The following is a 16,867-nucleotide window of genomic DNA, read 5'->3' on the forward strand; positions in this document are numbered from 1 at the left end:
AATTCCAAGAAAATGAATCTGCAACTTACCAGAGCATCAATGAGCACCTCAGCTCCCTCTTCACTCTCATGGAGTGTATCAATATCTGTTAATTCCTGCAGCAAATCAACCACAGCTATGGACACATGTGAAAAATGTTAAGGGCATTAACTACATATGGAAATCCTACAGACATTTTATTTTCAAAAATTTGGTTCTCTTCTGTATCCTAGTTAATTGCTTCATCACCATCTTCAACAGTTCTCTGCCCACAGTGGGTGTTCAATAAATGTTAAATGACAGTCTCATTTTCTTTCTTTATACCACCTTCCTTAGTAACTTATTCCATATGTTCACTACACCTTCATAAATTTCATAGCTTCAAATAAATCAGTCAAAAGTCTCTTTTCTGAGTGATCTGAGAAATAGGCCAACACCCTTAACCTTAGCCCATAATTTAAATTCTTGAAACTCAGTATAATCTTAACTACTCTGTACAGTTCACCTTCAAAGGCAGTAATGATTTCTGTGATGTGATGCCTGGTGCTTCACAAAGTATTTCACTGAAGTCAGCGTAGTATAGAATGGATTTAGGTTTGGCTAGGATAGGGAAAAAAACATTGGAACCCTCCTCCCCACCATACACTTACCAGTCCTGGCCATACCAACCTTCCCTCCTTACTTATCCCCCTCCAACATACCATTATTTACATCAAAGAGAATTGGACTAATAGGGAGGAGTGAGGGAAAGTAGAGAAGAAAGAGGAAGAAAGAAAAAACACAATCTAAACTTTCTCAGAACTTGAGCCATATGGCTAAAGCCATCAAAAGTAGAAAAGCACTATCCCCCTCTTGTCCACACTCTTAATTAACAAATTTTTACTGAACACATATCATATACAATGAACTGTAGTACTAAGTGTAAAAAACAAAGCAGAGGTAGCCTCAAGAAGTTTATAATTTAGGTGGAAACATGACACCTAATCAAACAAGCAATCATGTATTTATGTAGTGCCACAGGTAGAGTGTTGGAACTAGAGTCAGGAAGACTTGAGTTCAAATACTGACTTTGACAATTCCTAGCTATGTGACAAGTCTCAGTTTCTTTCACTATAAAACAGGTATAATAGTGTCTTCCTCCCAGGATTGTTGTTATGATTAAATGAGATAAAATGTAAAGTTAACTGCAAACCTTAAAAAGCACTAGGGAAAGGTAATAAATTATTTTTTTAGATATACTGAGTTTAAGATGCTTATGGGACCATCCAGTTTGAAATGGCCAAAAGACAACTGGTAATATGGGACTGAAACTCAGAAGAGAGAGCAAGAATGAATATACAGATATAAGGGTCATATGCACAGAGATGATAACTGAACCCAGGGGAGCAGATGAGATCAAAAAGGGATATTGGAGAAAGGAAAATGGTGCAGGACAATGAAAAACAACCAGTTAGGAAGTATAACATGGACGAAGATGCAGCAAGAGAGCCAGAGAAAACTCAAACAATTAAGAGAACTAAGGGAAAGCAGTGTCATGAAAACCCAGAGAAGAAAGTATCCAGAAACTAATAATGATACAGAGGACAAAAAGTATGAGGATCAAGAAAAGATCAACCCATTTTGCAATTAAGAGATCAGGAGATCATACATCTCTTGAGCTGGAAAGGACCACAGAGGTCACTGAATCCAATCCTGTCATTTTACAGATGAAGAAACTCAAGGATGTTAAGTGACCTGTGTTGGGTCACAAAGCTAATGTCTAAGGAAGGATATGAACCCAGGTCTTCCTAACTGCAAGTCCAGTTCCCTAAACTAAAGCACATTCAAAGGAACATGGTGAATGGCTCTGGAACCACTCTATTACAAAGAACAGCTGAAGGGAAGTAGGTGAATAGAGCCTGGAGAAGTTTTTCGTTCTTTTATTTTCTGACTGGACCCATAATTTCATCAGTATGGGGAGCTCCCAGTGAGAAACATCCTCTAATAAAGACAAATTGCACTACTCTGAAACTTAATAGTCTGAGAGAGTTGCCTGATACACTGAGAGGTTAAGCAACTCACTCAGCATCTCAAATCCAGGGCTTTCTGATACTTAATCCTGCTCTTAATTCATTGTGCTATGGTACCCTTTGTAGAAGACTTACAGGGAAGAGAATTATTGTCTTCAATTAATAGAAGGGTTCTTTTGCGGAGGAGATATTAAACTTATTCTGCCTAACCCCAAAGAAGAAAATGAGAAGCAACAGGCAGAAGTCACAAAGAGGCAAATTTAGGTATTAAATAAAGAAAAATTTGCAAACAAGTAGGAAAGGTAAATTTGGATCAAGACTTACCTTTATATGTTTCTGACTAAAAAGAAATAAATAAAATTCAATTTTATAAAGGTTAATCTGACAGTGGCATAGGTGATGAATTGAATGGAAAAGAGAACAAAGGCAGATGCTGGTTAGAAAGCTAACATCTCTAGGCATGAAGTGAACTAAGGTCAAAATAGGAGAGACAGAAGTCAGAGGTAATATGAAGGCAAAATCAGGAGGAGACTAATGAAGTTCCAGATATTCACAAATGAATTGCACTAAAATAAATAAATAAATTGTATATATATGGTTAAGGTTTTCTTTCTGAACCTATGAATGACCAGTTGTAAGTTCTTAAGACTGTGTGCCTTTGTTTCTGTTCCACAGGAAAAGATGGGTCAATGATATTTCCCTGAAACACAAGGAAATTCAGACTACTTAATGTGTGCAAAGAGCTTGAAGATCTTAGTATGAAAACTCTTTCAAGCTTGTGGTACTTAGCAGAAAAGTAATCAAAAGGCTAACACATAGGATAATCAGTCATACCTGACACATTGTAAACCACAATACCTAAGCTACTTGAGTCACTTACAAATGGGTCACATAACTGAAATTAAGGGCAACTCCTGCATGAAAAGTGAGTGTGTACAATTCCTTCTAAGATTCAAATTATTAATGGAAAGGGGGAGTATTGGGAAGGCTTAAGTTAGACCAGACTATATAATCGCTATATAGTTCCTAATATGACTATAAACCAACACTTTTCCAACATAAACCATTAGACTTCCAAGGGAAAACTGAGAATTAATGTTTCCCTTTACCACACTTAAGTCTGTGGAACTCCCACAAACTACTGTCTCTGTCTCTGTCTCTCTGTCTCTCTGTCTCTCTCTCTCTCTCTCACACACACACACACACACACACACACACACACACACACGGAGATGGATGGATATATACACACATATGTGTACATGTGTATATGTATGTGCTTTACTATAGCTAAATATGTTGGTTTAATTTTTCCATATCTAGTATGTTTTCATATGCTTGTCCATGTTTGACTGTCAGCCATGGAGCATGACTAGTGCTAAAAAAGATAGAATTTGGCATTTGAGAACACCCTAAGATGACTACAAATACAGCACAATTTAATGAGTGCAATTGAGCCCACTGTCCTCTTACTTATTTTGGAGTTTAGGTCACTGTTTTCAAAATAAATGATCTCAAAAGACCAGCATTCAACTGTATAACAGAGCTGGTACCCCAAGTGTTCTGCAACCACCAAGCTTCTCCTGTGTCAGTTATTACACTAAACTCTAGACAGATTACAGAGAGCATTTAGAAGGTTCTGCAGTACTTCAGGACTTGATGAAATTATGCACAGTATCATCTATACAGTCACCGAGAATGAAGGAGGGAAACAGGCAGGACTCCATTTGAGACTCACTGCAGCCTTTAATTATCCAAGCTTCTCAATGAAACAAAGATCCATCGACTGAACAACAACTTCTTTTAATGACGCTATCATCATACTTGAGTCAGTCAACAAGCATTTATTCAGTGCTAGGCACTGTGTTAGTTGTTGGGGATGTAATTCAAAGAAAGAAACAATCCCTACCTCTCAAAAACCTCACATTCTAACGAGGGAGATGACTTGTGTGTATACTGATATAGTTAGAGATGTATGAATACACATATACACACAAACTAAATATAGAGAGAATAAATACAAATAAATACTAGGCAGTTAAATATAATAATGTAGATTGGGAGAAAGGGTACTAGCAGTTTGCAGGATATGGAGGGGTGATCAAGAAAGGTATTGGTTAGAAGAAGCACTTGAGCTATATAAGAGGAAAAGATGTATTCTATGAGGTTGAAGTGAAGAGCGAATGAGTGAGTGTATTCAAGGTAAAGGAAACTGCCAGGGAAAAGGCAATGAGGTGAGAAGTGGTAAGTCATATATTATAAGTTGTAAGTGGAAAGGGAATAATGAACCCTGTTTTTGGACATATTAAATTTAAGAAGTTTCCAGGATATTAAGTTTGAAATATCCATTAGGCAACTAGTAATATGAGAATGAAACTCGGGGGAGAATGGGGCTAGTCATACAGACCTGGAAGTCTATTCACGAAGATGATAATTAAAACCAAGAAAAGTTATAGTCACTGAGAGTGTAGAGAGAGAAGAGTGCTCAGGCCAGAGCTTTGAACAACACCTACAGTTACTGGTTGCAATATGAATGATTAGCAAATAAAAGTGATGAGAAGCTGTGAGAGTGGCTAATATACAAAGGGCTCCTGCTCCCACCTCCTCCAATTCATGTAAAAAGTGAGTCTAAACAAACTTTGGAGCTATAGAATGCACAAAATGACACAGAGAAGCTAACCTCACGCTGAGGACATCCCGGCAGGCCAGCAGCAAGCGGCCAGCGCAGTGCTCTGGAAGCTGAGCCCAGCCCCACTGGAGCCCGAGGTTTTGGCTCAGGGCGGCCACAACCAGCCACCAGCTGGAGGGACTGCAGATAATCAGCAGCTGTGGCGGTTTCCAGAATTATCAACCTATAGATGCTATGGACAAAGTGAGAGGTTAGTGCAGTGTGGACTTTGGGACCTAAGAGGTCAGGAGTGCAGTCTGGCCTTTGCCCCATGGAGGGAGAAGCAGCTGAGACATTGTGGCCATGCAGCCACTGCCACTTGGCTGCTTCAGAGCTCCTGGCCTGGAGACTGCAGGGGGACCAAGCAACCAGTCTGAGAGGTAATTGCTCTTGCTTTGACCTGCTTGGATCTGGACTGCAGTCTAGGGTGGAAGTTCTGGGGTGCATGACCAGTTTGCCAGAGTGTGTGGAGGCTTCAGAAAGGGCACCCACTTGATAGCTCCAGCACCTGAGAAAACCACAACGATTGGGACAAAGCTCCCCGCTCTGGTAGCAAAAAGCTCAAAGGTCAAGTAACTGAGTGGCAACATGAGTAAGCAAGGGAAGCAAGGGAAGCACAGCAGTCAACTTTGGATTCCCTTTATGGGGACAAAAAGGATCAGGGCACGGAACAGGAGGAAGACGAAGTCAGATGCTTCCAAGAAAAGAATAAGCTGCTTACAGGCCATAGAGGAGCTTAAGAAGAATTTTGAAAACCAAATAAGTGGAGGAAAAATTGGGAAGAGAAATGAGAATGACACTCAACACACTTACTAGCCGTGTGACTTTGGGCAAGTCACTTAACCCCAATTGCCCTCCAAAAAGTAAAAAGAATCTCAAAAGCTCACTGAAGAGAATCATTTCTTCAGAATTAGATTGGAGCAAATGGAAGCTAGTGGCTTTATGAGAAATCAAGATACAAACAAACAGATCCAAACAAATGAAAGAATAGAAGGCAATGTGAAATATCTCATGGGAAAAACCATTGACCTGGAAAACAGATCCAAGAGAGATAATTTAGAAATTACTGGACTACCTGAAAGCCATGATCAAAGAAAGAACCTAGAAATCATCCTCCAAGAAATTCTCAAGGAAAACTGCCTTGATGTTTTAGAACCAGAAGGCAAAATAGAGGTTGAAAGAATCCACCGATCACCTCCTGAAAAAGATCCCCAAAAGAAAACTCCTAGGAATATTATAACCAGGTTCCGGAATTCCCAGATCAAGGAGAGAACATTACAAGCAGCCAGGAAGAAATAATTTGAATATTGTGGAAACACAATCAGAATAACACAGGATCTGGCAGCTTCTACACTAAGGGATCGAAGGGCCTGGAATATGATATTCCAGAGGGCAAAGGAGCTGGGATTAAAACCAAGAATCCCCTACCCAGAAAAACTGAGTATCATGTTTCAGGGGAAAATATGGTCATTCAGTGGAATAGAGGATTTTCAAGCATTCTTGACGAAAAAACCAGAGTTGAATAGAAAATCTGACATTCAGATATAAGACGCAAGAGAAGCTTGAGAAGGTAAACAGGGAAAAGATATCATAAGCCACTTATCAAAGTTGAACTATTAACATTCCTACGTGGAAAAATGATAATTGTAACTGATGAAACTTTTCTCAGTATGAAAATAGTTGAAGGGAATAGGAATATATATGTGTGTATATATATATATATATTTATATTTATTTGTAGGTATATATATATATATATATATATATATATGTCTATATCGGAGGGTATATGGGCATATGAACACATATGTGAATGTGTGTATATATGTTTACAGGTATACACAGATGGAGGGCACAGGACCAATTTAATAGAAAGGGATGATACTTAAAAGGTGAAATTAAGAGGTGAGAGAGAAATATAATGAAAGGAGATGGAGAGAGACAGAATGGGGTAAACTATCTCTTATAGAAGAGGCAAGGGAAAATGGTTATAATGGAGGGGAAGAATAGGAAGGCAAAAGGGAATGGGTCAACCTTATTCTCACTGAATTTGGCTCGGGGAGGGAATGAAATACACACTAAATAGGGTATATCACCCTACAGAAGAGCAGGGTGGAAGGGGATGAGAGGGGGAATGATGGAAGGGAGGGCAGGTTGGGGGGGAGGGAAGTTGGAAGCACGCACTTTTGAAAAGGGACGGGATCAAAGTAGAGAATAGAACAAGTGGGAGGTGGGATAGAAGGGAGGGAAATATAGTCAATCTTTTACAATATATCTACCATGTTAACGTTTTGCATTAGCTACAAATGTACAACCTATACTGAACTGCTTATCTTCCCAGTAAGTGTGGGGGTGACAAGGGAGGAAGGGAATGAATCTGGAATTCAAAGTTTTAAAATCAAATATTTAAAATTATATATATATATATACTATTATTAATGCTATTTTACATGTAATTAGAAAATAAGATACACAGACACTGGGGCATAGAGATCCACCATGTCCTACTGGAAAAGTTGAAGGGGGTATGAGAGAAGACATGGGAGAGAGCAGATTGGAGGAGGAGATATCCTGTGGGATTGCTATTTTGAGGTGGTGGGTAGGGGAAAAATGGGGAGAAATTTTGGAACTCAAAATCTGGCAGAAATTAATGATGTAAATCAGAAGTTTATAAAGCATTTGAAAAATGAAAAAAAGACAGATATGAGGAGAAAAAGGAGAGAGAGAGGGCAGTGTCAGGAAAACAAAGAGGAGAAAGTATATAGGAGAAAGGGGAGTAAAGTATTGTCAAAAACAGCAAAGATGTGAAGAAAAATGAATAATGAGAAAAAAAATCATATTTGGCAATTAAGATATCACTGGTACAACAAAACCAGAAGAAATTTTTTTTAAATACCAGAACCCATTAAGTATACACAAAATAGAGGATTACCTTCAAAAATATAGAATGCCTACCCCGATACAACACCAAACAAAATAATCTGACCTCAGAAAAGGAAATAAAACCAGCAATAAAGGAACTACCAAAAAAACCAAACACTTGTGGTCCTGATGAATTTATAGGAGAATTTTATCAAACTTTTACAGTTTTACTTTTACACAAATTATTCTCAAGAACTCAGAATGAATTCTATTAATCCCTTTTTATGAGATAAATACAGTTCTAATACCTAAACCAGGGAATGAAAAGCAAAGAAAGAGAATTGCAGACTAATATCATTAATGACTATCAATTCAAAATTTTCAATATGGCAAATCATGGCAAATAGACTACAGCAATTTGTAAACAAAATAATATGTTATGATCAAGTCTGATTTATACCAGGGATGGTTCAACATAAGGAAAACAATCAATATGATAAATCATATTTAGAACAAAACTATCCAAAACCTGGTGATCATCAACAGACGCAAAAAGAGCCTTTTACAAAGCATAACACTCACTAATGTGTTAAAAAAAAAAAAAACCCACAAAGTATAGGCATAGGGAGATTTTTAAAATATGATAAAAAGTAACTAAAAAGAAAAGAAAGTACTAACTATATGCAATAGGGAAACAGAAATTCTCTCAATAAGTACAAGAGTAAAGCAAGGATTCTCACTTTTCCCATTACTATTTGATATAGTTCTAGAAATGCTAGCAAAAGCAAAAAGATGAGATAAATAAATGAAAGGTTTATGTGATACAAACCAATCCCAATCTCCTGATGACGTGTTTACTTAGAAAAATTCTAAGAAATGAGCAAAGAAAATGAAACAATGCATAGTGTCAGCAAAGTTGTATACTACAAAATAAACCCACAAAAATCAAGGTTTATATTGTGTGTATGTATGTATATGTATATAGAGATCGATAGATCGATCAATCAATAGACAGATATGATAACAAAAAAATCTAAGAGACTGCAACATAAATATTTGGAAGTAAATCTATCAAAGTACACTCAATACTTAAATAGATTCAATTACAAAATGTTCCTTAAACAGCTCTCTTAACAATTCAAATAGCTGGGCAAATATTCAGTGCTTATGGCTAGATGATAATATCAATATAATAAAAATGGCAATACTACCAAAATTAATTTGTAGATATACTGCTGCTACATTGCAAAACCAGGGAATGCTTTATAGAGCTAGATGCAATAATTACAAAATTCATTTGAAGGAACAAAAGATCTAGAAAAACAAGGAAATAATAAAAAGGTAGGACAGAATGAGACTTCTAGACCTCAAAGCACATTAAAAATATAAATCATCAAAACCATTTGATATTGGTGAAGAAAATAAAAAATTATATCAACAAAACACATTAGACAAAGAATCAGAAATATCTAAATTTAATAAAACAGTGTTAACTAAACTCAAAAACATAAATTACCTAGGAAATAACTCCCTACTTAATATCTGCTATGAAAACTTAAGTAATATGGTTAAAAATCATGCTTATAACAATAGACTATATACCACAATAAATTCAAAATGTATGTGACTTGAATATTAAAGAATAAACCATAAAAAATTATAAAATAAGCAGATCATATACTTTTATAGCTATAAATAGGAACAATTGAATTCTTAATCAAATATAAGATAGAAGCAATCACAAAAATGCAAAGTTTTTGCACAAGGTTAATGCATCTAGGATAAAAAAGGAAGCAATTCAATGAGGAAAGTCGCTCAACAGTCAATAAACATTTATTAAGTGCCTACTGTGTGTCAGGCAATGTGCAAAAAAGAAGCAAAAGACAGTCTCAGCCATGAGGGAACTTACACTCTAACGGGGAGACAACAAGGAAACCAACAAATACAAAAATGCTCCCTACAGGGTAAATGAGAAATAATTAGAAGAGGAAAATATCCTAGGCATGGGGGAGAGTTAGAGAAAACAAGAGATGTTCATGGAACAGTCGGGAGGCCAGTGCTTTAGGATCAAAGAGTGTATGACAGTGCTAGGTGTCAAAAGACTAGACAGGTAAGATGGGGCTTTGAATGCCAAGCAGGATTGTGTATTTGATCCTGGAGGAGATAGGAAACCACTGGAATTTACTGAGTTTGGGAGAGACATGGTCAGACTGCATCAAACATCTCTATAAGGGCCTGGTATCCAAGATATATAGACAACTAATAGAAATACACAAGGCCAAAGGCCATTTCTCCAGTAGAGGAGTAGTCAAAGAATATGAACAAACAGGTCTCAAAAGATGAGTTGCCAGATATTAACAACTTTAAGAAAAATGTTCAAAATCACTAATAACAAGAGGAATACAAATCAAAACAATGCTGATACTTCATTTCACACTCAACAAATTCATCAATGTCAGAAAAGGCAGGCACACAAATACACTGTCAAACGAGATGTAAATTTGCATTCTGGAAAGCAATGTGGAACTACTCAAATAAAATTACTAAAATGTCTACACCCTTTGAGCAAAAGATTCTACTACTACACAAAGACCTGGGCAGCTAAGTCATACAATGGATACAGAAACAGGAAGACTTGAGTTCAAATATGACCTCAAAATAGCTGTGTCACCCTAGACAAGTCACTCAACCTCTGCTTAACTCAGTTTTCTTAACCGTAAAATAGAAGAAATAATAGCACCTCCCTTCCAGGGTGGCTGTGAGGATCAAAGGAGATAACATTTGTAAAGTGCTTAGCACACTGTCTGGCACGTAACAGGCATTATATAAATACTGGCTATTATTATTATTAATAATTAATAATTATTAACCAAGGAGGTCACTGACAAAAAGAAAGTTTCCATATATACCAAAACATTTATAGCAGCATTTTTGTGGTAGCAAAGAACTAAAAACAAAACAGATATCCATCAACTGGAGAAGAGTTAAATAAACTGTAGCACATGAATGTAATAGAATGTCACTGTGCTGTAAGAAGCTATGAGCATGATGAATACAAAGAAGCAAGGAAAGACTTAAATGAACTCATGAAAAGTGAAGTAAGCAGAGCAAGAAAAACAACGAACTCAATGACTACAAAAATATAAATTTAAAGAACCAGCACAAAACAATCAAAACTGAATGCTGCAAAATTATAAAGAACAAATGTGGCCCCAAAGAAGAAGCATGCAAAGACACCTCTCTCCAGGCTTCTTTACTTAGGGTCGGCACTTCAGGTGTGGAACACTACATGTGATACCAGATTTTCTCCACATGTTGATCACTTTTGCTCTATTTCTTTTTCTCTTCTAAGTGAAAGCTTTCTCGAAGGAAAGAAGGTTTTGAGGGGGGGGGAATCAATAGAAATCTGTTTTTTAAAAAGAATTATTGATAACTTTGGGGGGAACAGTTTCAACACATTGATGAAGATAAAGGCAGGCAAGAAGGAAGGGAGGGAGGGAAGAAGTAAAGGAGAGAAGGAGGAAAACAGGACAGATGGAAGAAAAGGAAGGACTGGGGGAAGAAAGAAAGGAGGAAGGGAGAGAGGAAATGAGGAAGGGAAAGAAAGGGAGGATTTACTAAGCACCTATAATGTTTCAGGCACTGTGCTAAGGACAATCCCATTTTATATTTATGGGAACTAAGGCAGACAGAGGTTAAGTGACTTGCCCAAGATCACACAAGCATTAAGTGTCTAAAGCCAGATTTGAACCCAACTGTTCCTGACTCCAGGCCCAATACCCTATCCACTGGGCCACCTAGCACCTAGTCTAGTGAAGTTTTGTTTGTTTTTGCAAGAGGAGAAAACTTGGGAATATTGGTTGTCCTGGAAAACCAAAGTTTCTGAAGAATTAATTTAAGATTCATCCAAAGGACAATGAGAAGCACTGGCACATGAGCAAAAGGCAAAGGAGAATCACAAGCAGACTGCAATGTATTACTAAGGAAGAACAGTGCATTAGAAGTAGTATAAAAGGTATCAAAGAAATGTATGTCTGGGGGAAAAAGGTAGGCTGGTCATGGAGAAAACGCAAATAGCCATTGGACAATTGACTATGTCCAATGGTAGCCATCTAATGTCAAGAGATCTGGAGCTCAGCAAGTTAACTGGACCCCTGTCATGGACTTACATGTGAACAACCAAAGGACAAAGGACAAGTCACAGATATCTCCCTCAGGGCACCAAAGTAAGTCAATGTCTGCCTATATCTAAATAGAAGGTTCAGTTTTATTATAATGCTCAACATACAGTGGATACTAAAATATGGTTATCCTCCTTGCATGCAATGTTATATAGCACCATCCATCATCAGATACTTAATAATTGCTAATTGATGTCTAGATTAATTGCAGCTCTTTCCATTCTGAAACTTTTTCTTCATAGTTAAAAATTAAAGGGTAAAAATGTCTGCTACTTTGTTCATTTTCCTCTGAAGTCTCAGAATTCTAAAATGTAAGTTAGGAAACTACTCTGAATTCCTTCATTCTGGGTCACAACAGGTTGGAGGATGTAATTTCACATTTTAGTCTCATAACCAATATACAAATCAATGTCTATTAATTCAACATATCCTTACTATCTTTTTTAGGGAAAGTATGTCTTTCTCTCATTGGTGCTACACAGTGATAAGAAACATGTCACAGACATTTAAAAAAAACACCACATATGACAATCACCCTTTGGCAATCATCATCATCATCATCATCATTGTACAGAGTCAAGGGTGAATTTATGAATTTTTTTATGAAACATTTTGCCCTAGAATGCCCCACTGGCTGTCTCCTACCCAATTTCCTGACCTCAAATAAGAAGTCAAGCAAGATATCGGCTACCCACTGTGCCTGGCAGATTTCTAATCAATCCCTCCACTAACTAATCTCACATAAATTCCCCAAGCTCCCCAAAGAGAACTTCAAAAAGGCAGCAATTAGTCAGTAATTGCAATCACCAATTCATGGATAATCTAATCTGACCCAGAACAAAGGTCATTTGAAGATGACCAAGAAACAGTGAAAAATCAGACAAAAGGCTGAAAAGCTCTCAAACATGAGAATGTTCAGTACAGCCCCTGACCACCTAGCATTTCTCCATAAGGAGATGCAGGCAACAGCAATAGGCTTCGCCACTGTACTTACAATTTCATCTCACAAAGCAAAAGGCTCTCCCAACCATAGATAATAGGAAAACCAAGAGCCTGTCTCCCAGAAAATTACTAAAATACAGGATGGCCTATTTTGTCATGTCAGATAAAAAAAGGCTACCCCACTCACTCCCCCTCTAAATATCTACCACTGGGGCAATAAGCTACTATAATAATAAGTGAAAGGAAGAAAAGACAAGCTGTACCTGAGTGTCCTATACAATGTCTCTTGGAAGCAACAGAGATTTTTTTTTCCAAATTTTGTTTTAGGTATTTGTCTCTCTGATATCATTTAGAGCCTCTGTACAAAAACTGAATATTAATCTCACTAAACACCAACACAAAATGTCCACAAGGAACAAAGTATCTTTAAAAAAAAAAAAGAAAGAAAAAGATGAAATAAACAGGTAATAAAACAGGAAATAAACTTATACAAAGTCATAATGAAAGTTTCCTTAAAGAAAATGAACCCCCATATATACAAAGGTAATACAACTGCTCTAATGCCACAAATTTTCTTTTGTTTTCAATTTCCTTTGAAAATGGTACAGCTTTGGGTACCTAGTGGCTGCTCAATAAATACAGACTGCATGTTTTCTTTTAGAGAGTAAAGATGGTCTCCCTAACAAATGAGAGCTGCTTACGTCACATAACCATCCAGCTTAGAACTGGAATCTATTTTTGCCTGTTTGAAGCACTCCATAGTTTAACTAAACTAGAAGAAGAAATTCAGGGCAGTCCTAACTTGTCCCCTGAAGATATGTCCCCAGTGAGCCTAAATTAATAGCCCAAACATCCAAGGGCATAAAAGTCATGTGAAATTCACAGATTTTTTTAAAAAGACATTCCAGAGACAATTTAAGTGCCCTTATACAAGACAGTGAGTATATACCAAGATGTGTTTTCTTGTACTAACATTTTGCAGTTTCCTACTGACACTTGCCTTTCATCATAGCATGTTTAATTGGCTAATGAGTTGCTCAAGTAAAATGAGCTACTTATCAATGCATGGTGTAACAGCTGTTTAAAGACTGAAGAATAAAGAGTGAAAATACATTTTATTACAATGCAATGTTGATACAGGAAACACTAAACTGGGAAATAGCAAGTAGGTGTACAAATGCTCATGATAAGCCTTGTTAGAAGGGTGCGTGCTGTAGGAAATGACTGGAGTAATAATAACCCACTTCCTGCCAGCCCAATTAAGGGAGGGCCCCAGAGGAGTACTGCCAGTCCAATTCTCAGTCATTAGCATTGGACTATGTAACACAAGATGCCTACCCCAACCCTGAACAGCCAGACATATGCCTTCTTGCAAAAGCCAGTTTATCAATCTCAGATTTAAAAATACATTTAGCTTGCTTGATACCCACTAGTCCAGGAGAGAAGGTCCAAATTTAGAAAGTATTCCAACAGTTGCTTAAAAGTACTTCATTACAAATCATAATTGTATATCTTTGTCAATTCTTGTATTTTTTTTTTTTGCTTTCTCTAGTCTGGTATATTTAGAAAATTACAGCAATTCACATTTAAATAGAACTCTAAGGTATTCCAAGTGCTTTTTTCACAACCATAAAAGTTAACATAAGGTATTATCATTCCCATTTTACATAAGAGGAAACAGACTCTGAGAGATTAAATGACAGGCCCCACGTCACAGAGCTAGAATGACAGTATCTCCTCAGAGAAACTGGAAGGAACTAAAGATTCCATCTATTCTAACCCCGGCCTAACAAGACTCCCCTTTACAAGCTCACCAATAAGAGTTCACTGAACTTTCACTCTAAGACTCTGCTGACTCCTTTAGGAAGTTTTTTCTTACCTGAAGCCAATACAGAGAAGATAGCTCTTCCTAACAATAAACAGATACAAAGTTATTAAGTAAGAGTAGGAGCCAAGATTTCTTAACCCAAAACCAGTACTTTTTCTACATCATGTTTCCCCACTTAATAACATAAAGTCTAAATAAATACAAGCAAAAGTCTACTCCCTGATTATCAAAGACAATGGATTCCCTAAAGAGTAAAAAAGTATCTACTTTGCACTCTGCACCACAAACACAACAAAATTCTTCTCTCCAGAATATTTACCATGCAATTTTCAAAAATACTGGTTGCCTTCAGAGATTAAAATTAGGAAAGGCTTCATTAATTTGAATCACAATGGACTATAGAAAAACAGGCTGCCTAAACCAAGTTTAAATGACCCAATAATTTCATTAAAGAAATAGGCACCTAGTCAAGAGGAAAATATTCAAATCTGGTTATTTTGTATAAAGCAACAGATTGCTTAACAGGACTGTACCATGTATAATCAAGAAGAACCTAAGAATAATTTTCCTTGGCTTGTTCATCAACTTTTAGGGAAGGGAATGCCCAATTCTTTCAAAGAACCAATCTCTGACAAATTCAGAGATGATTAAGCAAATGCTAACACCTTTCTTATTCGATATTCGAGGGTTTCATTCACATTTGCAGTTTTGGTTATTGTCAGATTGTCCATCAATAATTAAATGGGAATTGTTAGTGATTTATGGTATACTGCAGGAAATCACAGACAATACAGAAAAAAATTTAGTATGTCACAAATGCATAAACATTGTATGTTATCAATTTTATAACTTGCTACCATAAGCACACATATATAAACTTATAATAAAGTTAAAATTTGTTAAATGTTACAGTGAGCTAAAGCACTCAGGTATGCACTCTCTTTTTATCTCTCTACCATCCAGACTCAGCCACGAGATTCTTCTCTTGTAGTGGTCTTTGATTTGTTGTTGTTGAGTTGATTCAGCAGTGTCTAACTCTCTGTGGGCTTTTCTTGGCAAAGATAATGGAGTAGTTTGCCATTTCCTTCTCCAGCTCATTCTACAGGTGAGGAAACTGAGGTAAACAGGGTTAAGTGACTTACCCAGGGAAACACAGCTAGTAAGGTTCGATTTGAAAACAAATCCTCCTGCCTCCAGGGCAAGCTATCCAGTGTACCATCCAGCTGCCCCACTGAGCTCTATAATCTTTCACTTTTTGTAGAAGGAAATTTGTGAAGCAGAAGCTGCAGCTATACAGGCAACAGCAAAGACTGCAGAGTGTAAGAGATATTAATCTCTTCTGGGATGCAGTGTGGGTGCACTGTGTTTTTTTTTTTTACTTGTTTTATGTTTTAAATAAATATGATCAGAATTACATAAAAGTCTGGGGTAGGGCCTAGATTTATTCAATGTCTTTCACATTCATGGGGGTTCTACACTCCTAAGCCCCACGAATGCTAAGGGAAGACTGTACTTATAACCCCATTTACCTTCATAATTCAAATTTCACCAGAACCATTCACTGATCACCCCCGGGCCACAATGATCATTCCCTCCACTGAACTATAATTCTTGTGTGTGCCTCTCATATAATCCTTACCCACATCCTGCCTCATATTACAGTTTGGGATTTACATTGCTTATCTCACAGTGACTCTGAAAGGTAAGGAGTATTACTATCTTTGTTTTACAGGAAAAGAAAAAGAAGCTCACAGAAATTAAGAGATGGCCCAAAGTTACAGTGAATCGTTGATACACAGTTAATAATTACTTGAACCTAGGTTCTCTTCAAATGCAAACTACAGATGTTGCATTTAGGGAATCAAACAGACAACTTGATGCAATTCCACACTATAATATAAAATATGCCAGGTGAGCACAACATTTCCGGAAACATTTTACTTCTATGTTGTCTGGGCCATTGCTATCTCTTTGTCCCTCATTACATCTCTCTCACTAATTAGACTCCTTGAGTTAGTTCTACTTACATTAAGTCAGAACAACTTTAGTATTATATAACCTTATGAGTATCTTAAAATACATCTTTGATTTTACCATTCTGTAAAAGCACCCCCAAAGGTTCACACAAAGGGAATGAATCTAAATGATACATCTTAAAGAGAAATTGGTTGTTTTAAACCAGCAATATTTAAAAATGCCAACGGATGCACAGCTCTACCTTGTGCTAGGCTCCCACTGTATCCCAAGAGGATTCACCAAAAATTTTTAAGTATGTTTCTCCCCCCATTTCCTACCCCCAGGGTTATTCTTTATAATCTAAAATCCCACCTGAACTAAACCATGGCTGAGTCTTCCCATAGGAGGGGCCAGCAACAGAAATGCTGACAAGCCCTCAGCA

At 37.0% G+C, this 16,867-nt stretch overlaps 1 protein-coding gene across 3 annotated transcripts in view; it reads right to left on the reverse strand.

The window, feature by feature from the left end:
* The window catches only part of CTNNBL1 (catenin beta like 1), a 210,358-nt gene that overhangs the window by 131,215 nt on the left and 62,276 nt on the right, over positions 1-16,867 (reverse strand). For all 3 annotated transcript variants that reach the window (XM_069063520.1, XM_069063519.1, XM_069063518.1), the window contains exon 5: positions 30-125. In XM_069063520.1, the coding sequence (XP_068919621.1) occupies positions 30-125 (96 nt within the window). The remainder of the gene's footprint in view (positions 1-29; positions 126-16,867) is intronic.

This window comes from Petaurus breviceps, unplaced genomic scaffold (genome assembly GCF_028583685.1).
Source record: "Petaurus breviceps papuanus isolate PSGF00001 unplaced genomic scaffold, PetGlider_PUasm1.0 90591, whole genome shotgun sequence".
NCBI lineage: Eukaryota > Metazoa > Chordata > Mammalia > Diprotodontia > Petauridae > Petaurus > Petaurus breviceps.